Source organism: Neomonachus schauinslandi, chromosome 10 (assembly GCF_002201575.2).
Source record: "Neomonachus schauinslandi chromosome 10, ASM220157v2, whole genome shotgun sequence".
Lineage (NCBI taxonomy): Eukaryota > Metazoa > Chordata > Mammalia > Carnivora > Phocidae > Neomonachus > Neomonachus schauinslandi.
In genome coordinates, this window is record NC_058412.1 from 115,821,141 (window position 1) to 115,849,130 (window position 27,990).

Here is a 27,990-nt window from a genome sequence, read left to right on the forward strand (position 1 = left end):
TGAAGTGTTACAGTTCTATAAATAGTCTAGCTGCTACAAGACTTTGTTTTATGAAATCAATATTACAATGAATATTTACTTAGCTTTACCTACTTTTTTTTTTTTTAAACCTCTTCTGTTACTCTTCACTCCTTTATTTCTATCCTACTTAGAATCATTTTCATTCCTAAAGAACTAAAGCAAGGGGCACCTGGGTGGCTCAGTTGGTTAAGCATCCAACTCTTGATTTTTGGCTCAGGCCATGATCTGAGGGCCCTGGGATGGAGCCCTACATCAGGCTCTGCACTCAGCTGGGAGTCTGCTTGAGGATTCTGTCTCTCCCTCTGCCCCTTCCCCCACTTGCATGCACTCTCTCAAATAATCTTGTTTTTTTTTTTTTAAGATTTATTTATTTGACAGAGAGATAGCGAGAGCAGGACACAAGGCAGGGGAAATGGGAGAGGGAGAAGCAGGCTTCCCACTGAGCAGGGAGCCTGATGCAGGGCTCGATCCCAGGACCCCAGGATAATGACCTGAGCTGAAGGCAGACGCTTAACGACTGAGCGACCCAGGTGCCCCCTCAATCTTTTAAAAAATATTAAAAAACTAAAGCAAAAAAACTCTGCTCAGTATTTTAATGCAGTATTTGTCTTAAAATGTCTGTATTTGTTCCCCCACCTTTTTTTTCAGTAGTATTTTTGCTAAGAATTATAGGTTGGTATTGCTCTTTCAATACTTTATGTCTTTGATTATGTTCTGATTCCCAGCCTTTCTATTAGTCATCTGTCAGTCTTCCTGCTACTCCATTGAAGAATCATTTGTTTCTCCCCTCTGTCTGCTTTTAAGATTTTCTCCTTGTGTTGTAGTTTTATCAGTTTTACTGTGATACGTAGGTGTGGTTTTCTTTGCCCAGTTTGATGTTCACAGGGTTTCCTGAATCTTGGGCTTTCCTAACTTTCATCGGTTTCAGACAAGTCCTAGCCATTATTTCCTCAGATTTCTGCTCCATTTTATTTCTTCTGTCATGTGGGTGCCAATGACACATACGTTAGACGGCCGTGTTTTATGTTTCTTCATCCTCTTTTCTGTATTTTCCCTTTTATTTTCCTGCTCAGGGCCTCAGTCTGGATATTTCCTGCTGGATTATTTTATAGGTCAGCTGTAACTAATGTATTAAACCCATCTCTTTGCAGTCCTAGTTTCAGTTACTCTTATTTTTTAATTCTAGAGTTTCCATTTGATTCTTTTTGATCGATTCTTGTTCTCTGCTGATATTCTTCATCTTGCCACGTATTTCCTTGGACATATTCAGTTATTTAACACCCTTGTCCAGTAACTCCAGTATCTACATCCCCTATGGGTCTTTTTTCTGTTTTCCCTCTTTTGGTGTGCAGTCATTTGGTCCCTTGTCTGCTATGCTTGGTAATTTTTATTCAGAAACTGTATATGAAAACAACTTGGCTCAGGATGATTTTCTGTTCTTCAAGAAAGGATTTACTTTTCCTTCTTGCGGGCAATCAGAGCAGGGCCAGATCAACTTAATCCAGTAGGGGATTGAACTGTTTCAGAGCTGGGTGTTTTGAGACAGTCTATTTCTACTTATCCTCATCCTAGTGTGCACTCTCCAGGGAATCCCAGAGATAGCCTGTGGTATGCTGGAAGCCACTCCTCCCTGGCAGACGATGAACTCCAATTCTCATCTCTCCCACTCAAGACTACAGGAAGCATTGCTTAGCCCAATGCACTCTCCTGACTTCGGTAGTTCTGAATCCAGTTTTGTTTTCCCTCTCCCTATGAAACTGCCTCAGGCTCTGCTCAGCTTCTCAGCCTCCTAAGCACCACCTTCTGCTTGGTTTCTCGGCCTCTCCGCATTATGCTGCTTATAAATTGGGAGATGCCACAGGGTACAAGCAGTGCAGAATATCAAACTTGCCTGAATATTGTTTCCCTTCTTGCTGGGATCTTAGCCTCTCAGATTCTGGTTGCTTTGGTAATTTTTCGATGCCCTTAAAGTTTCTGGGTTTTGTTTTTTTTTTTTTTTTAATTATTTATTTATTTATTTATTTATTTATTTGAGAGAGAGCACATGAGAGGGGTTAGGGTCAGAGGGAGAAGCAGACTCCCTGCTGAGCAGGGAGCCCGATGTGGGACTCGATCCAAGGACTCCAGGATCATGACCTGAGCTGAAGGCAGTCGCTTAACCAACTGAGCCACCCAGGCGCCCCCTAAAAGAACCTTCTGTTTCTGGGGTTTTGTTTTGGTTTGTGTTTTACTTAGTTTTTTCACTTGTTCCTTGTGGGAGGGTTCGGTTTGTCTCCTGCTAACTGGTTTTTCACGGCCAGAATCAGAAGTCATTAGAATTTTCTAATTTTCTAATGACCAGAATAAACCCAGATGCATAATGATATATTATTAGTATATTAATGGGCTTGATTTGATAATATCTGACTTAATAATTTTGCCTTTGTTCATGAGAGTTGCTGGTAATTTTCCTTTCTCATACTTGTCCTATTTTAGCATAAAGGTTATCTAGCTTCATAAAATGAGTTTGAGATGTTTCCTCTATTCATATGCTTTTTTGTTTAAGAACAAAATTATCTTTTATTTCACTGTTTCTTAGAATTTTTAAAAAAATATCTTTTCGGGGCGCCTGGGTGGCTCAGTCGTTAAGCATCTGCCTTCAGCTCAGGTCGTGATCCCAGGGTCCTGGGATCGAGCCCCGCATCGGGCTCCCTGCTCCGCGGGAAGCCTGCTTCTCCCTCTGCCACTCCCCCTGCTTGTGTTCCCTCTCTCGCTGTGTCTCTCTCTTCAAATAAATAAATAAAATCTTTAAAAAAAAAAAAATCTTTTCCAGGGGCACCTGGGTGGCTCAGTCAGTTAGGCGTCTGCCTTCAGCTCTGGTCATGATCCCAGGGTCCTGGGATGGAGTCCCACGTCAGGCTCTCTGCTCAGCCGGGAGCCTGCTTCTCCCTCTGCCTGCCACTCCCCCTGCTTGTGCACGTGCTCTCTGTCAAATAAATGTTTGAAAATATATATATATTTTCCAGGGGCACCTGGCTGGCTCAGTTGGTGAAATGTGCGACTCTTAATCTTGGAGTCATGAGTTCAAGTCCCATGTTGGGTATAAAGATTACTTTAAAATCTTTTAAAAATATATATCTTTTCTACTATGGTTATGTCATATGGTTCTTTTTCTGTTCATAATATTTTTTGTTTGCACCTGTCTCCTTTTTATTTTGATCAGTTCTGGCAGGGTTTGTTAATTTTATTAATCCTCTATTATTATATGTTGGTTTATTTATTAAATTTCTCCTGTCTTTGGGCTCATTGTATTGTTCCTTCACTAATGTCTTAAATTGGGTACATTTTTTTCAGCCTGTCCTTTTTAAAAATATGTTTTGAAATCTCTGGATTTCCCTTTAAGTACTACTTTAGCCATATCTAACAAGTTAGGACATGTAATATTTCTAACTTCCATTGTGATTTCCTTCACCTGTGGGTTATTTAGAAATTTATGTTTTTGTTTTTTAAATAAACTCTACACCCAACGTGGGGCTCAAAATCACGACCTCGAGATCGAGTCACACGCTCTACCAACTGAGCCAGTCAGGTGCCCCTATTTTTGTGTTTTTAAACATGAGAGTTTATATATGAGAACTTCAATCCTTTTTTATGGCTGAGTAATATTCCATTGTATGTATATACCATTTTATCCATTTATCTATTTTTTCTAAAGATTTTATTTATTGATTTTTTTGAGAGAGAGAGCACACACGAGAGGGGGGGAGGGAGAAGCAGACTCCCCGCTGAGCAGGGAGCCCGATGCGGGGCTCGACCCTGGGACTCTGTGATCATAACCTGAGCCAAAAGCAGTCGCTCAACCATCTGAGTCACCCAGGCGCCCCTCCATTCATCTACTGATGAGCACTCGGGCGGCTTCCACCTTTGACTACTGTGGACATTACCACTATGACTATCGGCACACAGGTAACCTGTTTACTCTCTCTCTTTCCCGTTCTTTGAGGGTATATACGTAGGAGTGGAATTTTTTAGTTATATGGGAATTGGATGTTTGACTGTTGGAGGAACTGCCAGACCACAGCAGCTGTGCCATTTTACATTCCCACCAGTGAGGCACAAGGGTTCTCGTTTCCCCACATCTGTGCCAACTTTGGTCTTCTGGTTTGGGTGGTTTTATTTTATTAACAGCCATATGAATGCATGTGAAGTAGTGTCTCATGGTTTTGATTTGCAGCTCCCTAATGGCTAGCAATGTTGAGGAGAAGCTTACTGACCACTGGTGTCATCTTTGGAAAAATGTCTGTTCAGCTCCTTGCTCCTTTTTTAACTGGACTATCTTTCTGTTGTTGGGCTGTAGGAGTTCTTTATATTGTCTGGATGTTAACCCTTTGTTAGATATGTAATTTGCAAGTAATTTTCCCATTATGTGGATTGTCATTCCACTTTCCTCATAGTATCCTTTGATACATAAAAGTTTTATTTTACTGAAGCCAGATTTATCTTTTGTTGCCTGTGCTTTTGGGGTTTTTAAACTACTGCCCAATCCAAGGTCATGAAGATTTACTGCTTTTATCTAAGAGTTTTATAGTTTTTGCTCTTAGATTCCTTCTTCAGGGTCCAACTTCATTCTTTTGCTTGTGGGTAGTTTTTCCAGCACTCTGCTGAAGAGACTGTCTTTCCCCATCCACACTCATTCTGGAATGACAGAATACTACATGCAGAGAAACTCACTCAATACTTTTCCGTTGTTGTAGTTGAGAAATTTGCTGTTGAATTCATTTCTTTAGCAGAAAGATTGTTTTTAATTTTTCCTTGCCCTTTGGCTGCTTTTTAGGAGCTTCTCTGTGTCTTCCGTTTTACTGTCAGTGTGAATTTGCTTGGGATTCATTTGGCTTCCTGAATGCCAGGTGTCACTAGCCATTTCTGGGAAGTTCTATATCATGAGCTCTTTGTATGTGTCTTCTCTTCCATTCTCTCTGTCCTCTTCTTATAGAGCTGACCGGTGTACACGGAGGCCCACTCTCTTCAGTATCTCTCAGCCCCTTTCTTTTTTGATCATCTCTTCTTTTTCATATTTAGTTGCTGCTTTTATTTCTTAAAAAATGAGGTGCCCGAGTGCAATCTTTTTTTTTTTTTTTTTTTTTAAGATTTTACTTATTTATTTGACAGAGAGAGACACAGCGAGAGAGGGAACACGAGCAGGGGGAATGGGAGAGGGAGCAGCAGGCTTCCTGCGGAGCAGGGAGCCCGATGCAGGGCTTGATCCCAGGACCCTGGGATCATGACCTGAGCCGAAGGCAGACGCTTAACCGGCTGAGCCACTCAGGCGCCCCCGAGTGCAATCTTATGGTTGGGAATTCTCAGGAGAGACCTTCCCTTTTATTCCTTCTCTACTCTAGACCAAATGTCTCCACTACCTGCCTTGAGAAAGGAGGTGAGGAGTGGCTCATTTTATTCCCAGCAGCTTAGCTATTCATTAAAAAGACATCTTGTTTTGTTACCAAGCAGTCGAAGTGTTTCACACCAGGAGCCTTTTTGCTCCTCTTCTCGTCCTCGGGGCTGGAGGCGGGCTTTACTCCACAGTGGCCCTGGTTTCTGTGACGGTGACAGCCTGGCTTTTCTCTTGCACGCTAGTTCCAAGCTCCGTTCTCTCTACCTCTTCTCAGAGCACCTCCATCCTGGCCTCAAACGACTGCTTGACATATTCATGGCTTTTCATCATTTTCTAGCAACAACTTTCTGGGGAATGTTCATGTGCCATTTGCTGTTCCTGTCATCGGTGTAGCTCCTTTTTACTTACTTTCAAAATTCTTCCTCGATGAGCTTGTGTAAAGTAGATCACTGTGAGAGAGGGGCCAGGCCTGCATCCCAGGAGGACAGGAGTTCCTAAGACACAGGGACGGGGGCTGTGTTCAGCCTCGTCTACTCTCCCGTTACGATGCAAAGGCCCCCACCCCTTGGTGTTGAACCAGGTTCAGGAAAGCTCTTGGTGCAGTCTGCACCCCCTTTTCATTTCAAATAAGAGATGACTAGCTTCTCCCGTCAAGGCATGCTGCTTTGGAGAACTCAAAACTGCCACCTCAGTCCAGACTTGCAGCCCACGTCACACCCAGTGCTGCTGAGTTCTGTCACAGGAGAGTTCAGTGTCGATTTCTTCTTTACTCTGTTTTGCTTCACAGGGATTCTCTGGTGCCTGAGAAATAGCACTGGCTTTATGCCACAACTACTAAAAGAACCTTCTTTTTTTTTTTTTTTTTTTTTAAGATTTTATTGATTTATTTGACAGAGAGAGACACAGCGAGAGAGGGAACACAAGCAGGGGGAGGGGGAGAGGGAGAAGGAGAAGCAGGCTTCCCGCCAAACAGGGAGCCCGATGCGGGGCTCGATCCCAGGACCCTGGGACCATGACCTGAGCCGAAGGCAGACGCCTAATGACTGAGCCACCCAGGCGCCCCCTGAAAGAACCTTCTGTTCCTGGGCTGAGCCCTTCATGGCTAACTTGCCTGTTGGAATCTATTTGCTTATATTTTACGAGACTTTTACAATTATGTTCAGAATGAAAGTGGTCTATTCTTGGCATGTCCTATCTGTTCTCAGGGCTCCTGAAATGAGCGGTGTCATTTCCTGTGTTTATGGACTCTCCGGAACAGTCTGAATATATAATACCAGGATTTTCCGTTCCTTGAAGGTTTTATCAAATGTCACCTGTAAAACTACATAGTTGAGCTTGGTTCCTTTTTCTGGGAAGATTTTTAACTTCTGCTTCAGTTTTTTAAAAACAGCTTTGGTCTAATAAGATTTTCTGTTTCTTCTTGACTCTATGATAATTCATGTTTTCCTGGAAATTTTTTCCATTTAAACTCAATTTTCAAATCTCTTGCCATAAAATATCTGTAGGAACTAGGGCATGGGGCTCACTTTATCTGTACTGTTTGCATTTTTCACGAGAGCAGATTAAAGTGGGTGTAAAATGAAGACCAGATGCCATTACCAAATGATGACTGGTAACCTAGGGGGGTGGGGGATAAAAGCCCCGATCCTGCCTTCTACCCCAACAAACCCTGTGCTCTGCTCAGTCTCTACCTTCTCTTTCTCAGTCTTAGGAAAAGTCCTCAGTGCTGTGGGCAGTGCCCAGCTACTGATGTCCCAGAAATTCCAGCAGTTCCGGGGCCTCTGTGAGCAAAACCTGGTGAGTGTGATTCTTCTTCCCCCACCGCGGGCCTCCAGCCTTTGCTGGAATTAGCCCCTCTAAGCCTCTGTGCCCTCCTCCCTAACATGGAGAAGGTGCTGGTGACGCATGTCCATGCCTTGCACGAGGAGAGGGCCTTCCAAATTTCTAATGCCTCTTCAAATAGAAAAGCGAAGCCTGTGTGAAAAAAATCAGCACTGATTTGTGTTAAACGTGCTCTAAGACGACAGGTGAGGACTGAAGACATACCACCCCTGGCTTGCTGGGTTTCCCTCTCTTTCAACCTTCCCTGTCAGGAGGGCGGCTTTTCCTGGGGAAGGCTCGCCTCACTCCACCTGGCCAGGGGCAGCATGCTCCTAGGGCAAGTGTTTGTCTCCAGGACCTGCAGGGGTATAGCATTGGCTGGGGCAGTCACCATGAGCAGTGTGTTGTCGGAGAACAGACTAGGGGGACAGAACAGAAACCCCGTGGATTCTGTAATCCTACCCACCTGGCAGGGATCCTGGCTCCTCCCCGTCTTACTGAGCCCACGGCCAGGAACTTCTGTACAATGAGAACAGCTCTCGGCCTGGCATACAGTAGGAGCATGAGGGCCTTCCTCCCGGTAGCCCTATAGTGGTGGTCAAGGCCTCAGTCCCTTGTATGTGCAGGGCCTGCTCTCACGATGGGACTGTCTTTCTCCCAAAGATCTGCCCCACCAGGGCTGGCAGTGAGCAGGAACTGGCTTCATTCCCTCCTACAGATCCTGATGCTGGGAATGGGGGAGCAAGACAAGGCCTCCAGAGACCCTAACCAGGGCCGGCAGGGCCACGAGGCCATACTTGGGGTGGGGTGCAGGACAAGCGTCTACCTCACTTGCCCCACTGATCCCCATTCTCCCCCCCCACAGAACCCTGAAGCCAACCCACGTCCGACAGCCCAGGACCTGGCCGGGTTCTGGGATCTGCTACAGCTGTCCATCGAGGACATCAGCATGAAGTTTGATGAACTCTACCACCTCAAGGCCAACAGCTGGCAACTGGTGGAAACCCCCGAGAAGAGGAAGGTGAGCATGGAGCAGTGCGGAGGGGAAGTCCAGGGACAAATTCCTGGTCGGCACTAACGCTGCCCACATCGGTCAGTGCTGCTTGGCTCCCTTCTCCGTGTGTCGTTTTTGAGCTGGGGGCTCACGTCCATCAGTGTGCGGGGTCCATGCTCGGCTCTTGTCCAGCATGCCGCTCGCTCTGTGTCGTCCAGGCTGCCCCCTGAAGCATGCCATCCCGCCCTGCATGTTCAGAAAGGGGGTTCCTAGGAGACAGGTGCCCATAGCCCTGAGCACAGATAGATACGTGGCTGTCGGAACTCTGGAGGCAGAAGATCAGTCCTCCTGGGGCCAGCCTCTTCCGTGAGGCACGGGCTTCCTTCTGTAAAACCGTGGCACCCAAGGACCCCTGTGGTTCTTGGGTACTGGCCGTGGCCCTGGTGAGTTCTTCTGACCCCCCGGAAGAGCCTGTGACATGTGGCCTGGGAGTCCAAGGCCCCGAACTTAAATCCCGGCTCAGGCCGTGAGACTCGGGCTCCCCGTGGTTCAAAGCAGGGGTGGGAAAGGTGCTCTGTCCGTCCCTTCCTGCTAGAACATTCTAGGATCCTAAGCTTGCTTTTTGCTTCTACGCCTTGTGCTATTCCATCATCGCTTCTTGTGGCTTTCTGATTCCACGTGTGTGTTGCTTGTGCCCGACGTGGGGAGGCTGGGGTGGAGGCTGCAGCCACCAACATCGAGCGGGAGGGAGCACCCCACAAAAGGTGCACCTTTATTTTATTTTTCTTCCCTCCTCACTGTCTCACTAAAGGAAGAGAAGAAACCACCCCCTCCAGTCCCAAAGAAGCCAGCTAAATCCAAGCCGGCAGTGAGCCGCGACAAGGCCTCAGATGCCGGGGACAAGCAGCGTCAGGAGGCCCGCAAGAGACTCCTGGCGGCCAAGCGGGCAGCTTCCGTGCGGCAGAACTCAGCCACAGAGAGTGCGGACAGCATCGAGATTTATGTCCCTGAGGCCCAGACCCGACTCTGAGACCAGGAAGCAAACAATTTTAAGTCATTAAAAAAAAAAAAAAAACCCACACAAACTAAATGTGAACGGAACACCATTTTCTCAACCTTTAAGATGGTTATTCTGTCCAGAGACCCTGAGCCAACTTTCAAATTGACGCATACAAGGGCTCACAATTTGGCTTTTTTGGGTCCCTCCCAGCTTTAGGTTATGAAGACTTCATACAAAAAAAAAAAAAGTCAACAGAAACACAAAACTCTAAAACGTTTTCTCCCCTCCGGCTGGCCGCGGTGGGCTAGGTAGATGGACCTCGGCACCTCCCGGCCCAGCCTCCAGACTGCGGTCTTTTTACTTCTATCTCACGAGAACTCGCACTAGCTTGTTTACAACACGAGGACAGTCCGAGGACAGCCTTGGGCCCCTGCCATGCCCTTCCTCCTCCTCCCGCTATCCCGCTCTGACCTTGCAGTTTCCGTTCTTCTGTTCCTCTCCTCTCCCTTCAGAGCTCACACAGGCCACTGCGGTGGCGGCCAGCTTGCCCTTGGCCCCACGCATCTGCCAGGCTGGAGGCCAGAGCGCCTGACGTGCGCCCCTGCCCCAGCACTCCTCACACTCACGCGCACATGCAGGCGCGGGCCCCGCAGCAGCAGCCAGCCCCGGGCGGGGGGGGGGGGGGGGGGGGGGGGGGCTGGCCTCTCTGAGAAGGGGAGGAGGGTTCAAGGCTTTGGGGGGGGAGGGGGACAATGAGATAAAAGCCACCGTTACCACACTCCAGACTCCCGCCTCTTTCTTCTCTCCAGCCCCCCTTCCTTCGGTAAAACGTTTGACTCAGAGTGACTTGCAGGGGACACTCGAGAGAGGGACCCCATTTCCCAGGGGTTGTCTGTCCCTGGCTGAGCCTGTGTCCAGCACCCGAGGGGCGGGCGGCTGTGTCTGTACGTATGTGTACATATGCACATAGACCTTAGAGTGTATATTTAACAAACGCCCATCTGCTCACCCATGCTCCCCAGCGCCGCCGCTGGCTCTCGGGGCACCTGGCAGGAGGCGGGTGTGTGAATAGCATATATTTTTACATGTACTATATCTAGGTGTGTGTACAAGTGTGTGTAAAAATATATACCTTGTGTGTAAGCGGCCTTTTTTTTGGTCTCCCACCTGCCCCCTGCCGTGGGCCCATCTGCCCCACCTCTGAGTTTCCTTTTTTTTTTTTTTTTTACCCCAATCATCCTTCTCTCTCCTGCCCCCCCCAGTCCCACTCCCAGGGTGGCGTGAGCCCTGAGCTGCAGGGGCCCGGGCCTGCAGGGTGGGGGCGGGCAGGGGGAGGGGGAGGCCCAGCACAGGAGGGCTGCTCTCAACCGCAGAGACCACAATGGCATTGGAGACGTCCTCGCGTCCGGCACTCGCTGCAGGGGCCCCGGGTGAATGGAGGGCCTGCTCTGGGGCCCCATTCCAGCTTGGCCGCCATCTGTGACCTTGGGCAAGTCACTTGACCTCTGTGTGCCTCAACTTCCTCCTCTGTAAAATGGGGACAGTCCCTGCCCCTCCCTACCTCACAGGCATGTTGTGAGAATAAATGAGGTAACGTGTACCAAGGGCTCATGGTGTTCTTGCAGCGGGACGGGCCAGGCTGGGGAGAGGTGGGCGGACACCCCGGGAGACTGAGCCAGACCCCCTGCCACACGGCAGCTCTTCGGAGACAAGCTGACTTGCGTGTAAACCATCATTCCGGCTCTGGCACAGCCCGGCTCGTGACCCTGGGCAAGAAAGCAGTCCCCGGTTCCCTGACCTCAAAAATGAGTAATACCCACCTTAACCTGCCTCCTGTGAGAAACAGATGCTTAATCCATAGTTGCTCTATGGAAGCCAAGCTGGGCTGCCCTGGCCCTCACCCCAGACCCCAGGACCGGAACTCCATACCCCCAGCAGCTGCCTCCCCCTGACAGTCGTTCACAGAACCACACTCTGGTGGAGAGAGACCGTGAACGAGGCCTATGAGAGTTCAAGTCTACCACGGGCGGCAGAAGACGAGATGCAGCGCCAGGAGGCTGCGGGAAGCTGCGAAGGCAGCATCTCACGCAGCCTGGGCAGGAGCACTCTGCTCCATTCCAGAAGCACGGCGGGTATTAACCTGCTCTGGGGGACGGCGAGCCTGGGCAGAGTGCGTTCTAGGCAGAAGGACGTTCAGTGCCAATGCCCGGTGGTACGAACCTGCCTTTCAGAAGTTCTTGGGCCAAGCTGAGCTACAGACACCTGGTCTCCTCCCTTGGCCCCACCCAGCTAAGATGCAGTGACCTCGAGCTCAGAGGGTGCATAGAACTGCCTCCCAGGAGCTTTGTTCGGGCTGACCCCCCCTCCGGCGGCCCCTCCTGCGCTCGGCTCCTCCTGCGGGCCAGACCCCCTGTGCTCAGAGCAGCATGCCCTCCCCTCTGGATCGTGTTAGTGGTGGCTGAGCACCCACTGACCACAGGCGGCTCCGATGACCTCCCAGGGCTGGCACTCCCTGGACCTACCCCTGCCCCAAGACCTGGCGGGGGGCGGGGGGATGGCTAGAAGAGTAAGCGAAGAGGTTTCAGGTTGCCGTGGGCACTGAGCCAGACACTCAGAGGTGAGTGAACGCCGGAGGGGGCCAGGCTGGACTTGAGGAGCACCGACCAGCTAGCAGCCCAGCTCTACTCCTGACGGCCTCAAGGGAAGAGGGGGGACCCTTACCCCTCAGGGCCTGAGTGTTTCTGCTACAGCGGGCGAGGGGCCTTGACGGTTGGGTACGGGTCTCTGGCAGGGATCCTGCATTCCCTGCAGCAGAGCACCACGATGTGCAGAACTGGGGCCTCCACTGCCCGCCCTACTGACGCCAACAGCTGAGAGAACAGGATAACGAACACCAGGTCCTTTACCCAGAATCACCAACCATCAACACTGTGCCGTATTTGTACCAACCCTCACTTGCCCCACCTACCCCGGAGCCATTTGAAAGCTAGCTGCAGACACCATACTTCACCCCCAAACACACAAGGCAACGCCTGAGAATAAGAACATTCCTGCACGACCACAATACCATTGTCACCCTCTAATTTAAAGAAGGAGTGGCCCACGAGCCTCCCCCCATTACCCAGGAGAGCGCCCAGTACCCAGACATGAATATGAAAGCACAGCCACACTCCAAACACCCCAATAATGTCTTCTCTGGCTCTTCCTTTGTACCCGCCCAGGATCCACTTAGGGATCATTCACTGCTTTCGGTCGTCATGTCTCTTTAGTCTCACTGAACCAGACCTGACATTCATGACATGACATCTTTTAAGTATCCAAGCATCTTGCAGAGTGTTGCATGATCTGGACTTACATTTCCTCGTGACTAGATAAGGATTAAACAGTATGAACCAGAATATGACTAAGATAATAAATATCCCATTCCCTGTACTTTCAAGGAGGCATTTGTCTGTTTAGGAAAAGATCAGAGAAGCTGCATTTCCAAAGCCCAGTCCTGGAGGGACAGAAAGGGTCAGGAGGGAGAAACTGCAGGCTGAGGGGTGCTGGCAAAGACGCAGAGGGAGACGGAGCCTGTGCGCTGACCCTGGGTCCCTGAGAATCAGCCTCAGAGCGGCACATCCTAGAGCAGGAGGCCCAGGGTCCCGAGTTCCCAAGCCTGGCGTCTCCCCCACCCCGTGGCCTGAGCAGAGAGAGAAGGCGGGGCTGCAGCCAGGAGCAGCACTGGGTTCAGAGGCCTTCTGGCCAAGAAGGCAGGACAAAGCCATTGCCAGGTGGCCTGCTAGCCAGGAACCATGTGGATGCCGGCACAGCTAAGTGCTCCGGAGGATACCCAGCCCAACTGAGAAGCTGTTCCTACCACCATCGCGGCAGTGTTCTTTTCTTTTCTCTCTCTTTTTTTTTTTAAAGATTTATTCATTTATTTGAGGGAGAGAGAGCAAGTGAGCAAGAGTACAAGCAGGGTGAAGGGCAGAGGGAGAAGCAGGCTCCCCACTGAGCAGGGAGCCCGATGTGGGACTCGATTCCGGGACTCCGGGGTCATGACCTGAGTCAAAGGCAGACGCTTAACCGTCTGAGCCACCCAGGCGCCCTGGGGTGGAGTGAAACACAGAATGAAGCTGTGTCTCCTGCGCTTTGGAATCTGGCTGATCTGGAAAAGCAGTGTGGCCCTCACTGCCCCTCCCACGGCAGCCAGAGGGTCTTTACTAAAGTCTTGCCTCCGTTGGCTCCAGAAGTCACCCTCCGCTCAGAAGCCTTTGCAGCCCGCCCAGGGCCAGCAGGAGAAAACCCAGCTTCTTCCCCTTGGCCTGAGAGGCCCCTGCCCTGCTTTCCAGCTACAGCTCCTATGGGATCCATCCCCTCTGTGCTCTGTCCTCCAGCCTCACCTCAGGCCTTGCATGGGGAGCCCCACCAATGCAGTTAATGTTACCCCAGCTGGCAGTTCCTCGGGGAAACCCTCCCGAAGTACCTGGGCCAGGCCAGGCTGGTGCAAAACCCCTGCTCTGGACTTGGAGCATGAGAGCCACTTGGCTTGTCTTTCTTTGTTGCAGTCGCTGATGTGATGCCGCTGCTATCCGTGTGATTATGAGTACCTGTCTCCAGGAGGAGACGGTGGGCTCCCAGAGGGCAGGAAGCGAGTTTGCTCACCAGCCTCAGTGCCTAGCACAGACGAGAGAAAGCTTCAAGAGTGTTATTTCCTGGCTAGCTCAGCCGGTGGAGCGTACGACTCTTGATCTCGGGGTGGTAAGTTCGAGCCCCACGTTAGGTGTAGAGATTACATAAAAATAAAATATTTAGGGGAAAAAAAGGAACTACTATTTCCTAAATGAGTGAGCTTGTTGGGGGAAGGAGGGGTGGGACTTTAGAGAAGACTCTGAAGGATGAGCGGGAGTTCTCCAAGCTGAGGCAGAGAAAGGCCAGCACAGAGGCAGAAGTGTGAGGCTGCTGGGGCACAGGAAGGGCCTCAAATGCCAGGTTAAGTAGTAAGGGCTTTGAATGGAGCAGAACCCAGCTGCCCATGAGACAGGGGCCTCCAGTCCCAGCTTCCGGGGGGGCCGTGGTCCCCTAGTGACCCAGCCAGCATCAGGGTTTAATCTCTGGCACACGTGTGCAGAGCCCAAACCCAGTGATGCCCTGTGACCAACAGGGAACATGGGCCCTGGGCAGGGGTGGGGTTCAACTGCTAACGCCTCTAAACTTCCGGAGACTGACAGATGACCCCCACATCTGAATCTGCAACCCTAGTTTCCACTCACATCTCTACTTGGATGGCGAACAGGTGCTTCCAAAATGAACATGTCCACCAACCAGGAGAAGTAAAAGGAAGTGAGAAGGGCCAGAAAGTCACCACTGAGCAGCTGTCACACAACTGAATACCAGTGGGTGTTACAAGTCATGGGTGGAAGTTTGCTGAGGAACAGAATATTCGGTCTCAAAGGAGCAGCCCACAAATTACTTACTCATGAACATACTGATTACAAAAGGGAAAAATGTAACTTTCTGATGGATAACCCAGCAGACACTACCTTAGCAAGATGGCTGAAGTTATTCTTGCCAGTGTTGGGAAAAATTAACATCCTACATCTCCTGTTGAGATACACTGAGAAGAGGGCACAACATCATTCTGTGATATTCCTGTCAAAAATCCATCACTTGAGGGGCGCCTGAGTGGCTCAGTTGGTTGAGCATCGGACTCTTGATTTCAGCTCAGGTCATGATATCAGGGTCGTGAGATCGAGCTCAGCGTTGGGCTCTGTGCTCAGAGGAGAGTCTGCGGGAGATTCTCGCTCTCTCCCTCTCCCTCTGCCCCTCCCCTGCTCATGAGTGCACATGTGCACACATACTCTCTCTCTCAAATAAATAATCTTTAAAAAAAAAAATCCATAACTTGAAGCTAATCATGAGGGAGCACCATGTAACTGGCCTGGACTCTCCAGAAATGTCATTGTCTTGAAAAACAAAAGCTAAGGAACAGTAACATATTAAAAGAGATTAAAGAGGGGCACCTGAGTGGCTCAGATGGTTCAGTGTCTGCCTTTGGCTAAGGTCATGATCTCCAGGTCGTGGGATGGAGCCCCACATCTGGCTCCCAGCTCAGCGGGGAGTCTGCTTCTCCCTCTCCCTCTCTCCCCCTGCTTGTGTTTTCTGTCTCTCCCTCTCTCGAATAAATAAAAAAAAATCTTTTTAAAAAAAAAAAAAGAGATATTAAAGACATCTCAATAGATGCATAAAAAACATTTGATGAAATCCCCAACACCCTTTCATGATAAAAACACTCAACCAGGAACAGAACTTCTTCAAGCTGATAAAGGACATCCAAGAAAAACCCACAGCTAATATCATATTTAATGGTGAATGACTGAGCTTTTCCCCTAAGATCAGGAACAAGACAAGGATGTCAGCTTTTATTAGTTCTTTTTTTAAGATTTATTTATTTATTAGAGAGAGCGTATGTGCAAGAGAGCAAGTGAATGCGGGGAGGCGGAGGGAGAAGATTTTAAAGCAGACTCCCCGTTGAGCATGGAGCCCATTATGGGGCTCCAATAGGGGCTCCATCCCAGAACCCTGAGATCATGACCCGAGTCAAAATCAAGAGTCGGACATTCAACTGACTAAGCCACCCAGGTGCCCCCGTTTTTACTACTTCTATTTGATGTACCAGAGGGCAATGTTGCCCAGGCAAGAGAATGAATGAATGAATGAAACCCAGAATGGGAAGAAAGAAGTTAAACTATCTCTATTTGCAGATAACATCATCTTTCATAAAGAAAATCCTAAAGCATCCATAAATAAACTATTAGTTAATAAATGAGTTCAGTAATGTTCCTGGAAATAAGATCAATACACAAAAATCAATTGTAGGGCGCCTGGGTGGTGGTGATGGTTGCACAACAATGTGAATGTGCTTAATGCCCCCCAACTACAGTTTTCAAATGTAAAAAGTAATTTTTTTGTTTTGTTGTGTGTTTTTTTTTTTTTTTTAACACCCCCCCACACACACACACAAATTAAAGAAACATGATAACCTTGGACTGGCTCCTGGACCAGAAAAAAAATTTCTGTAAAGGACATTACTAGGATCACTGACAAAACTTGAATATGGATTGTAAATTAGATAACAGTATTAAATCAATGTTAAAATTTTTCTGATTTTGATAAATGTACTATGGATTTGGAAAAGAATCTCCTTTTCAGGAGATACTCATGAAGTATTTCCGGGTAAAAGGGTAATGAACAATGCAAGCTACTCTCAAATAATGTTGGCGGGGGCAGGATATACACACATACACACAGACACACAGAAGAGACTATAATAAAGGCAAATGTTAACAACTGGAGAGTCTGGGTGAACTCTTTGTATAGTTCCTATACCTTTATTGTAAGTCTGAAATTACTTCAAAGTTAACAGTTTCTAAAAAATTAATAGGTCCAAAACAGAACTGAGCTCTCCTCAAATCTGCTCCTTCCACAGCCGACCCGCGTTAGAAACAGGTCGGCTCTCTCCCACTGCTCAGACCAAAACCCTTGGAGTCATCCTTGACTCTTCTCTTTCACACACATTCCAATCCATTGGATGCAACTTCAGAATAGTTCCAGAATCCCACCCCTTCTCCCCAGCACCACTGCTACCACACTAGCCTGAACACATCATCTTGCTGGAAAGCTCCTCACTGGTCTCACCCAGAGGGATTCAGTTAAAACATAAGCCAGATCGTGCCGTCCTTCCTCTCAGAACACTGATGTCTCATGGTGGCCTACAAGGAGCCCCTGGCAAGGCCCCCACTGCTTCTCAGACCTCATCTCCCACCCTTCTCACCACAGTCACACTCACCTCTGGCTGCTCCTAGACCAGGAGCCGGGCAAACTCCCCCTACCTGCCTCACTCACTCACTGGGCATGGCTTCTGGTTGTCCCAAATGTCACTTCCCAGAAGGCACCCTCCTCTCTCGTCACTCTGCTTTATTCTCCTTCAAGGAACTCATTTCTCTCTCCGAGCCATGGAGCTACTTACTTGTTCTTTGTATTTCCCGCACAAAGACTGCTTCCCCAGGGTGATTACTTTAGTGCAGTGTTGTTTCCCCAGCACCCGGCACAGTGCCTCGCACGTTAAGAGCTGTCAGTTCATAGGGACAGAGTAAGTAACTGGGTGCTGTAAGGTCTGTGTTGGTCCAAAGTGGGGCAGGGAGAGAAAAACGGGCTGGAGTCCTGGTGGGTAGGTGTTCCTTCAAGGGTCAAAGTGACGGACAGGAGCTGATACATGATGGGGGAGCCGGTGGGTCTGTCCTGACTCCCTCCTCCAACCAATGCCAACAAGAGTGGGTAAGGGGTGCTGACACCCTGAGGAGACACCATGCTCCCCCAGCCCCTGCCCCTCTCACTGGCCCCCACGGTGCTACTTGGCTCTTTCTGGACACTCTTTTTTTCCTGAATCTTCACCACCACCCTCCCATTTTACAGGAAATCGAGGCCAGCTGGAAAGGACAGTGACTTGGCTGAGGTGGGCTGTCCCCAGCACAGTCCTCCTACCCAACACCCAGGGGAGCCCCCACACCGGCAGGGGCCTGACCAGTGACCCTTCACAGGAGGATGGCGAGGACCATCTGACACGCCTTCTTTCGGCCTGGGGAAAAAAGCCATACTTGGCCTGATGGAAGGAAGCCCTCCCACGGGAATGGGCCAGGCAGCGTGGGCCTTTAGGGGAAAGATGGGTGGAGGGCCTGAGAACTGGAAGGCCTGGGCGTTCTGCCTGCCTCACTGACGAGGAAGGGGCGGCCCACATAAATCCCCCTCCCCTGACAATCAGGGGCGCGGGGGCCCAGCGCTGCCCCGCATCACCTCCTGGGATCACCTCCCCTGCCAATTCCGGCAAGGCGCCCCCGCCGCCGCCCGCCCGTGGGTCAAGGCCAAATAAGGCTGCGCCGGCGCGCCGCCCCGCCCCGCCCCGCCGCGCGCATTCTTCTGCCTTGTAAGGCCCGCGCCGCCGCGCCCACCGAGCCCGAAGCCGGACCGACGGCCCGCGGCCCCGCACCGGCTCCGCACAGCAAGCGAAAGCGAGTGAGCGAGCGAGCACCTTCTCCGCACCAGGTGGGAGTCGCGGCCGCGGGGGGCCAGAGGAGGCGGTGTGATGGCCCCAAGGACGGGGACGCCGGAGGGTCTCGGCGAGGACAGCCCTCGTGGGGCTGGGGCTGCGAGTTGCGGGTCGGACGGGGACTCTGGCAGGGGGTGGGCAGCAGGGAGACTGTTCCAGGCTCGGGCAGCCGGTGGTCCTTGGGCGAGGGAACTCTGTCCGGGCCCTGCCCCTTTGCTATGGAGTTACCGGCGCCAAGCCCAGAGCTCTGGGGGTGCCCAGGAGGGGAGGGGGTTGTGGTCTCCGGTGTTCCCTGCCCCAGTAGACCCATGTGTGTCAGACAGGAAAGTGAGCCCCTGTAAGGCTCCTTGAGACTCCTCCAGAACTCCTGGGGTTAGGAGAGAGGGATGGAGACTGGGATAATGCCCCCCCATCCATACACACCAACGCTTTATGCACGCACTTGGGGCTTCCATGTACTGGGCCATCTGCCCAACTGTGCCTGTTGGGTGGGGAGGGTCTGCCAAGGGCTCTGGGGGCTGGACAGGGACCTGGGCTGGGGGACCTCGGTCTCTGCTCCTCCTCTCCAGCCCACCAACTGCCCTGAGGAATGAGTCAGATAACTCAGCTGCAGAGGAGTTGAGTTTACGAGCAAGGCATCTGGCACTACCAGCCATAGGGACCAAGAGATAATGGGGGACACAGGCCTTGTCTTTGCTGTTATGGGGGGATTTCAGGCACCAGAAGGGGGGAGGTGGCACCTAGGTGTGGCCAGTCCAACTACCAGTTATATATGATCCCTGAGGTCTAGGACCTCCAGGAGCAGTAGGGGATGGCTCCAGGGCTAAAAACCTAGCCTGTCTCTCTAACCCCATTTCCTCAACCAAGTCTAGAAACTGCCTCTGGGCACACAGAGCCCTCAGCTGCAGCAGGCCCACCATGAGCCTCTTAGGGCATGTGTTTCTTTCTGTGTTCAGGTGTCAAGGGCACCAAGGGCTGGCCATTACCACCCACTGACCCGAGCCTAGCCCAAGTGGTTGGACTCTATCCCTCTCATGGGCATGCCACTTCCCTTCTTGGGCATCACTTCTTAAACTGCACCGTCGGGGTGGGGGGTGTCCCCCCAAGATTGCTGCGTTGGACCAAACCTGAAGTTCAGTGCTTTCAGCCACGTCATGGCCTCTGGACCAAAGAGGGTGGGGAAGGGGGAGGCCTGGAGACAGAAGGGCCCAGCTAGTTACCCCAGCAGTGGGTGAGATCCTACCCGTTCCATTCCTCTCTCCTCCGGGCTGAGTCTGCCCCAGAGCTGCGCGGACAGGAGGGTGGTGGCAATAGCGATGACGACCATCACAGCCCCCCATGACCGTGGACTACTCCTTGGCTGCCTTCCGTGGGTGCCATGAGTCAAAGTTCCTGGCGAACGGTGGGCTCGGGGAAGGACTGGGCCCCTCAAAGCACTAAACCCTGCTGATGCCACCAGCCCACTCCGACCCAGGTCATGGGTGAGAAGGGCTCTCGTCTACCCACCCTGAACCACGTGAGGCTCACCCAGGGCCAGCCGTGTCAGGCCAGTGGGACAGCAGCCCGTGTGTCACGCCTACAGGCAGCCGTGGCCCTGGGGAAGGACCGGGGCTGGCCGGGATCCCTGCTCCAGGTTTAAGAGCTCAAAGACCAAAGTCTGAGAATGACTGGAACAGGGTCATGGGATAAAGGCCTGGAGATCGGTCGAGGAACATTCACGACCACACAATTTGGGGCTAAAAACAGGCAGAGGCTTCCTGGAGGCTGGCCCTCAACCGAGGGCTCAGGGCAGAGGACAAACGGGGACAGGAGTCCTAGGGCCTCAGCCAGGCCCACAGCGGCCCCAGCTGAGGGGCACACGACCCCGGGTCTTCAGGGGCAGAATCCCCACAGGCCATGACAGGGGTTCAGGGAAAGAGCACCTTGTCGTGCCTCAGTTTCCCCATCAGTGCAGTGGGGGCAGTAGACTGGCTGCAATTGCCCTCACAGCCATTCATTAAACAATCATCCATTAGCCTATTGATTGGTAAACCAGGGGAGGGAGAGAAAGATCTCTAAGTGCTTACTGTCAGAGCAAGGGCACGGGAACTGCTCCCCAAGGGGGTGTCTCAAGAAGTAGGCTGGAAAAGGAAGGGCGTTCAGGGGGAGGGACCAAGAAGGAAAGTCTGGGGGTGCCTGGGAAACATCCAGAGGTCCAGCATGGCAGAATCACAGAGGGCAAGAGGGACACAGTGAAGGGTGCCACGGTCAGTCAGAGAGAAGGGTTGGAGGGGTTCACACAGGGTCTTAAACGCCAGGCTCAGGGGTCCAGACTTGTTCCAGGAACTTTAGAGTGCTTCACGGTGAAATGACAGGTAGTACAGGTCTGGATCTCTATGGGATGGGAGAGACTGGCTGGAAACTAGGAGGTCAGGTCTAGACAAGGGTGACAAGAAGCTGGGGCTCCCAGCCCGGGGAAGCCTCACACTCCTATAAGCACTGAGAAGTGAGAACAAGTCAGGTCTACTGCCCACCTAAGGGGCTGGTCAAGTGTGGGCAGGTTGGGGGAGGGGAGACTGCCCAGAGCATATGCCTTCCAGAACATCCAGAGCAGGGAGCACAGAGGGATGGGGAGGAAGGAGGAGGAGGAGGACATGACAAGAATGTCAGGAATGCAGGGCCTCCTGACTGCTGGGGGCAGGGGGAGCCGGCAGGGAGCCTCACAGCCTCCCATTTTTCAACCCACCTTGTCACTTGGAGGGAGAGAGATGGACAGTGTAAATGCTGAGAGAAAGCGAGGACAGGTTGGCATGGAACCCAATCTTAAGTGTCATACCCAAAAAGCCACAGTGAAAGTCGCTTACTGTGCCTGGCACCATTCCAGGGGCTGTCCCTGGCACCATTCCTACTGCTGGGCATTCCTCACGTCCCCGTTCCCACATGGGCAAACTCCCCCAGAGAGGTAGAGAAGCTGTTTACGATCACACGGAGCCCACGCCTGTCTGCTTTTGTGACAAGCTGGGTGACAGGAGCCCCAAGTCTGTGGGAGGCTTTGAATGCCAGGCCCAGGTGCTAACAGCCAGTCTGGGGTGGGCAGGAGGACCCCTGGCCCAGGGTCATAGGCTCTTCCCCCCACACCCACTTCCTGCAGGGAAGCCCCCCCCACCCGAAGCCAAGATGTCCAGTAAGCGGGCCAAGGCCAAAACCACCAAGAAGCGGCCACAGCGGGCCACATCCAATGTCTTCGCGATGTTTGACCAGTCCCAAATCCAGGAGTTTAAGGAGGCCTTCAACATGATCGACCAGAACCGAGATGGCTTCATCGACAAGGAGGATTTGCATGACATGCTGGCCTCACTGGGTGAGCAGGAACAGGGGGGCTGCGGTCTAAGTGGGTCCCGCGAGGGTTAAACTGGAGCAGGCAGCGGGGCTGCTCATCACGTAGGGAGTCCTTCCCGTGGAGGGACATGTGGTACCCACCCTGGCGAGCAGATGCCAGTACTTTCTCCATTTAACAGATAGGGAAACTGAGGCACTGGGCACTGGATCTGAACCTAGGCTCACTCCAGAGCCAGACTGCCTCAGGCAGATTTGTGGTTGGGCTGCCTGGTTCCACTTCATTTAAAGAAAAGGATGGGCAACTAAAGAAAGTTGGAAGTGCACAGACTTTCCATTGTATGGACGGGGGGGGGGGGGGGGTGGGCCAGAGTGTCCCACCCCTTTAGAAGTCACCCAAGCCAGTCCTTAGAGCCTCTGTGACTCCACGACTTCCCTAGAGTCAGAATCTTAGAGCTGAAAGGGCTCAGGAACCTCGTACAATTCACACTGCTCGGATGGGGACCCCCCCAAGTCTGTGGCCCTGCCCCCACATCCCTCCCCTGTGCTCGCCACAGATACCACCCCAGCCCCAGTTCCTGGCAGGCCCTTCGTTCGGGTCAGACACTGGCTGGGGGACAGGGGAAGCCTCTGGTAGGGGAGGAGGCGGCCTGTGCTGGCCAAGCCCCAAGCACTGAGGCCAGACAGGCCCGAGTGAGTCCCTGACCCTCACAGCGGGGCAGCCCCACTCTGCCCATTTCCCTTCCTGCGCAGTGGTGACAGAAGCCCTCTTGTACACACCCAGGAAGTCCGGTGGGAGGACAGGGCAACCCTGAGTTGGGGGGCTGACATCGGACCCTGGGCATCTACCCAGAAAAACCTGCATTCCTGTCTGGAGCTCCTGTCGGTGGGGCCACCGGTGAGCCGTGGCCTTCTGGTTAAGAACGTCCTCCTCCGGTTAGAGAGTAAGAGCAGCAGACAACAAAAGCTGCGGCAGCTGCACAAGTACCTTAAACCTCACAGCTGTCCTACTGGGTAGATGTGATTAGCGCGTCGTCGTGACCTCGTGGTGCGGCGAAGGTGATCGCAGGCAGGAGGCAGAGCAGACCCGCGGGCAGTCAGCACGTGGTGGCCCTTACACCCCGGAGGTCACGGATGTTCGGACCGGAGGCCCTAACTGGTCAAGGGGCCTGGAGAGCCCGGGGGGGAGAGAGCAGTCAGAACACTGGCCACCCCAGCAAGACGCTCTATAGTTTACAGAGCTTAGCGTGTCCTGCCTGTGGGACTCTCACAGGCCATGAAGGGAGGGGACAGGGAGGCAGGAGGGGACAGGGCAGTGACAGCAGGAATGTCCCACCTGCCACAGGGAAGAACCCCACCGACGAGTACCTGGAGGGCATGATGAGCGAGGCCCCGGGGCCCATCAACTTCACCATGTTTCTCACCATGTTTGGGGAGAAGCTGAACGGCACAGACCCCGAGGACGTGATCCGAAACGCCTTCGCCTGCTTCGATGAGGAGGCCTCAGGTCAGCAGCCTCCCACTGGAGGCCTGGACAGGGTTGGGGCTGAGCGCTTCACCCAGGGTGCCCCCGAGGATGCGAATGGAGCTGGGCTGCGCTGGGACTTGAGGGCCCCTGTCCCCAAAGGCCAGAACAGAAATCCCCCATCTGCTGGGGTTTCTGTGGCTGGAACTGGAAAAACTAGTGTCCTTGTTCCCTTCCCCCAGATGCTAGACCACAACAGCCCACGTCCACCAAGGCTTCCCACGTCTTGAGTTCACCTGTTGGCCCAGCACACTGCCCCCACTTTAGACCTTCCCAGAAACCAAATCGTTCCAGGCCCTTCTGGCCAATAAGGTGCAAAAACCAGCCCCCATACTCAGACCTTACAAAGGACTTCTGTCCCACAGCTAGTGTGTCCCAGGGACAGGCCAGAGTGACGCTGCCAGTGATTTCAGTAGTTTCTCAGGGACCGCAGGCCCAATTCAGAACGTTTTCCTGACGACCTTCATGGTCCCATACCAGGATGGCATATTTTCATCTCTATTTCCTGCACACAGGTACAGAGAGGTTAAATAACTTGCCCATGGTCACACAGCCAGGAAAGGGGATAAGCATGCAAACTCGGGCAGTGGAACTCTAGGGCTCATGTCAAAGACAGACATATCCAGCCCCCACACTCACAGCCCCAAGGATCCCACAGACACACTACAGAATCCCTCCCCACTCTGGGGCCCCGGGGAGTTGAACTGGCCAGAGACCCACTGCGAGGACTGGTGGGGGGTCGTGGGGTGAGGGTGTCGGGCATGTCCCAGCCTGAGTCCCTGTCTCATGGGGCCTGGCCCCACCCCCAGGCTTTATCCACGAGGACCACCTTCGGGAGCTGCTCACCACCATGGGCGACCGCTTCACAGACGAGGAAGTGGATGAGATGTACCGAGAGGCACCCATTGATAAGAAAGGCAACTTCAACTACGTGGAGTTCACCCGCATCCTCAAGCATGGTGCCAAGGACAAGGACGACTAGGCCACCCAGCCCCCCATGCCCAGGCCCCTGTCCCACTCTCCTGCTCCCCAAACTCACTGTGCTCCATGCCCGTGATCCCATAGGACCCTCTCAGGGGAGCCTCCCTCTGAGGAGCCAGGGGCCCAGCTCCCCGTGGAGGAACAGGCGGAGAGTGCGCAGTGCCAGGCAAGGGGCGCACGGCCGACGTGAGGCAGGTGTTCCACCGGGACCCCCCCCGGAGAGGACTGTCTTCCAGGGAGCTGGGCCTCATGGCTGCTCCCCACCTGACGGGCCCTGTGTCCTGTCAGACACAAGTTCACGTGCACCCCCACACAGGGCATGACCGCTCTTTCCCAGCCACTGCCACTGCCACAAAGCTCACCAAGTTCCCTTCTCAGAGGACAGGATGCCAGACCCCTCCTCTGTGCCCTGCCCAGCCACCCCACTGGGAGTGTGATCCAGAAGATGCATGCAGGGTGGATACTGGACCCAGGGGAGGCAGAATCTCCAATAGAAGTCTGAGCACTGCTTTGGGTCTGTGTGTCTCTTGCCGGGATGAAATAGAGGAGCTCCTAGTCCCTAAACACTCCTGCCCACTCCTGCCCTCTCCTGCCCTCTCCTGCCATCTCCTGTCCCTACTGGCTGCCCAGACCCCCACCTCCTCCCAGCCGGGGAAAGGCTCCCCTGAGACCAGACCTGCAGTGGGGGGCAGACAGAGGTGCTACAGGAAACAGTCCTCCTGGGAGAGAGAGGCCCAAGTGGGGAGGACCCTCAGGAATCACCACAGCATATCTCAGTGGGGGGTTTGGGGCACCGGGAAGACAGGGGTCAAGGTCACCCAGCCTTCAGGACTACAGCCTGGATCTCCAGGGACACCGCAATGCTCCTGGAATGCCAAGTGGTCCTGGAAGAACAGGGAGGCTTTGGAAACGGGGAGGAGGGTGCATCCCAGAAGCTCCGGGTGAAGGTGGGAACAACGGGTATAAGAGATTCCCTGAGGTCAGCTCCAGGCAGCCACCACGTGAGGCGTGGGCTGTGCCCCCTGCACCTGCAAGGTCAGTTCAGCCACATGACCAGTTTCCACATTGCACACAAGGTGGGCAGGGCTGGGATCTCCATTACACGTGATGATGGGGACACTGACCAAAGTGCCTGGGGCACAAGAGGAACAGAAATATTGGCTGAATAGCCAAGAGGGGCAGGGACTACCTGAGGCTACCCAGTGGGTCTGGGGCAGAGGGATGGCTGGACCCTGGCCTCTAGATCCCCCACAGGGCTCAGACCTGGGCTAGACACATCCCACCAGACCCCACAAAGGTCGGGGAGCAGCTGCTGGGCCCGGTGTGATCCTGATGCCTTCCCTAAAGGTCACCCACAGTCAGCCATCCGCATCACACAGCAAAGGTCCGAGACTGGATCTTAGTGCTGAGCACTAAGAGGACCGTGTATTGGACGAGGGGGGTCTAACTTCCCACAAGCCTCTGCCCCACCTCAGCTCCAGGCCCCTCCCAGCCAGGCCTTGGCCAGAATGCCATGAAACACCCCCTCTCTTGCCTCTAGATGGAGCCCCGCAAGTCCCTGATCCCCACTCCTGATGGAGCCAACCCCAAACAAGTCCTGACCAGGCCCAAATACTGCGACAGACTCAGTCTGACCACGCCCTCAACCCCGGCCCTAGATGGGAGGGTCGCTCACTGCAGCTAGTCCCAAGGGAGGGGCCAGGGAGTGGGGCAGGCTCTGGGTGTCCTCTGAGGACCCCCAGAGCGCTGGCCACACATGCCCTGCATCAGGGTCACAGGGCACTCTGCAGAGCCGCTGTGGCACCAAAAGCCTTTCTGAAGACGGCAGGGACGGGGTTAGAAACAAGCCTCCCCGGGTTCTGACTCCTCAGTCTGCAATCCTGTCACAAGCCTCCTCCCCCTTCACCCCAGAGAAAGGGACAGAACCCATCCAGCCTCACTGGCTTCCCAGCTGGCGTGGGCCTGACCTGACGGGATCCAGAGGAAGGGACAAGGGAAGTGTTGTGTGTGGAAGGGCAGGACCAGTTGGCGGGAGGAACGTGCAGGAACTGAACTGGAGGAAGCAGTGTGAACGAAGTCGGGAGCAGGCAGGCACACAGCACATTCAGAAGCCAGGAAGATGGCAGTTTTCTATTTGTGAGCTCATTTATTAAGATCCTAGCAGCTTTTTAGAGAAGCAGCAGTAGCTACTGTTTGCTCTCTCACGGGCAACATCTACAGGTAACAGTGAAACATACCCAGAACTTTCAAAGTCTGGCACAGAACTCAGAAACCACAAGGAAAAGACTGATGCATTTAAATCCATAAAGATTATCTCTTGGGGTGCCTGGCCGGCTCAGCGACTCTGGATCTCAGGGTTGTGAGTTCAAGCCCCATGCTGGGTATGGAGATTACTTTAAAATAAAATCTTTTTTTTTTTTTTAAGATTTTATTTATTTGACAGAGAGAGAGACAGCCAGAGAGGGAACACAAGCAGGGGGAGCAGGAGAGGGAGAAGCAGGCTTCCCACAGAGCAGGGAGCCGATTGCGGGGCTCGATCCCAGGACCCTGGGGTCATGACTTGAGCCAAAGGCAGATGCCTAACGACTGAGCCACCCAGGCACCCCTAAAATAAAATCTTAAAAAAAAATTCACGAAAATTTAAAAAACAAAATAAAAAACCATAAGGAGGGGTGCCTGGGTGGCTCAGTTGGTTAAATGTCCAACTCTTGATCTTGGCTCAGGTCATGAGCTCAGGGTCGTGAGATCAACCCCCACGTCGGGCTCCATGCTGGGTGTGGAGCCTGCTTAAAATTCTCTCTGCCTCCCACCCCACTCACTTTCTCACTCTCTAAAAAAAAAAGAAGAAAGGGGGTGCACCTGGGTGGCTCAGTTAGTTAAGCGACTGCCTTTGGCTCAGGTCATGATTCCGAAGTCCTGGGATCAAGTCCCACATCGGGCTCCCGGCTCAATGGGGAGTATGCTTCTCCCTCTGACCGTCTCCCCTCTCATGGCTGTTTCTCTCTCTCTCTCTCTCTCTCAAATACATAAATAAATAAAATCTTTAAAAAAAAAAAAAGAAGAAGAAGAAGAAGAAAGGGGCACCTGGGTGGCTCAGTCGGTTAAGCCTCTGCCTTTGGCTCAGGTCATGATCCTGGCCCAGCATTTGGCTCCCCACTCAGTGGGGAGTCCACTTCTCCCTCCCCTGCTCCTGTGCTCTCACTTGCACTCTCTCTCTCCCCGCATCTCAGATATTAAAAAAAAGAAAAAGTAAATGGCCATGAGTTGCCAGATATTTATGAAAAAGAAGAGGAAAATAAGATGTAACTTCTAGAATTCAGGGCTTACCATGAAGCTATAGTAAACATGATGATGGTGTGATACTGGTGAAGAGCCAGACTGACCCATGGAATGGAACAGAGTCCAGGGACAGACCCACACACTGATGACTCTTGTTAAATGACAAAGGTGGTATATCATAAATCAGTGGGGAGATGAGAGACTTAATAAATGAAGTTGACACCCACCAAAAGGGACACAATGAACAAAACTCCCAATACCAAGTACTGGTGAGGGGGGGAATGGAGAGCACCTAGAATCCTCACACACTACAGAGAGGAGTGTAAACAGGTACGATCACTTTGGAAAACAATTTGGCATTATCTACTAAAGTAGAACATCCATCTACCCCATGACTCAGCAATTCCACTCTTAGGAATGTACATACCCAATAGAAACGTGGACACATGTTCACCAAAAGGCACCTGCAAGAAGGCTCACAGCAGCGGGGCGCCTGGGTGGCTCAGTTGGTTAAGCGACTGCCTTCGGCTCAGGTCATGATCTTGGAGTCCCTGGATCGAGTCCCGCATTGGGCTCCCTGCTCGGCGGGGAGTCT

At 52.5% G+C, this 27,990-nt stretch overlaps 2 protein-coding genes across 10 annotated transcripts in view; both read left to right on the plus strand.

Moving 5' to 3' along the window:
• Positions 1-9,299, plus strand: part of DLGAP4 (DLG associated protein 4) — an 83,667-nt gene extending 74,368 nt beyond the window's left edge. For all 8 annotated transcript variants that reach the window (XM_021688984.1, XM_021688983.1, XM_021688985.1 and 5 more), the window contains 3 exons: positions 7,098-7,189; positions 8,079-8,234; positions 9,019-9,299. In XM_021688984.1, the coding sequence (XP_021544659.1) occupies positions 7,098-7,189; positions 8,079-8,234; positions 9,019-9,237 (467 nt within the window). In that variant the 3' untranslated portion in view covers positions 9,238-9,299. The remainder of the gene's footprint in view (positions 1-7,097; positions 7,190-8,078; positions 8,235-9,018) is intronic.
• An 8,885-nt stretch (positions 9,300-18,184) lies between these two features.
• On the plus strand, positions 18,185-24,624 carry MYL9 (myosin light chain 9). Of its 2 annotated transcripts, XM_021689351.2 has the most exons (4): positions 18,185-18,291; positions 21,426-21,635; positions 22,956-23,117; positions 23,945-24,624. In XM_021689351.2, exons 2-4 carry the CDS (start codon positions 21,452-21,454, stop codon positions 24,115-24,117), a joined length of 519 nt encoding a protein of 172 aa, XP_021545026.1. In that variant the 5' UTR covers positions 18,185-18,291; positions 21,426-21,451; the 3' UTR covers positions 24,118-24,624. The 2 variants fall into 2 exon arrangements, with proteins under 2 accessions (XP_021545026.1, XP_044774865.1); XM_044918930.1 differs by lacking the exon at positions 22,956-23,117.
• The last annotated feature ends 3,366 nt before the right edge of the window (positions 24,625-27,990 follow it).

Coding starts and splice junctions, on each gene's coding strand:
- MYL9 (XM_021689351.2), top strand. CDS start 21,452: ATGTCCAGTAAGCGGGCCAAGGCCAAAACCACCAAGAAGCGGCCACAG. Junction 21,636..22,955: donor TGACATGCTGGCCTCACTGG/GTGAGCAGGAAC, acceptor CACCTGCCACAG/GGAAGAACCCCACCGACGAG. Junction 23,118..23,944: donor CTTCGATGAGGAGGCCTCAG/GTCAGCAGCCTC, acceptor CCCCACCCCCAG/GCTTTATCCACGAGGACCAC.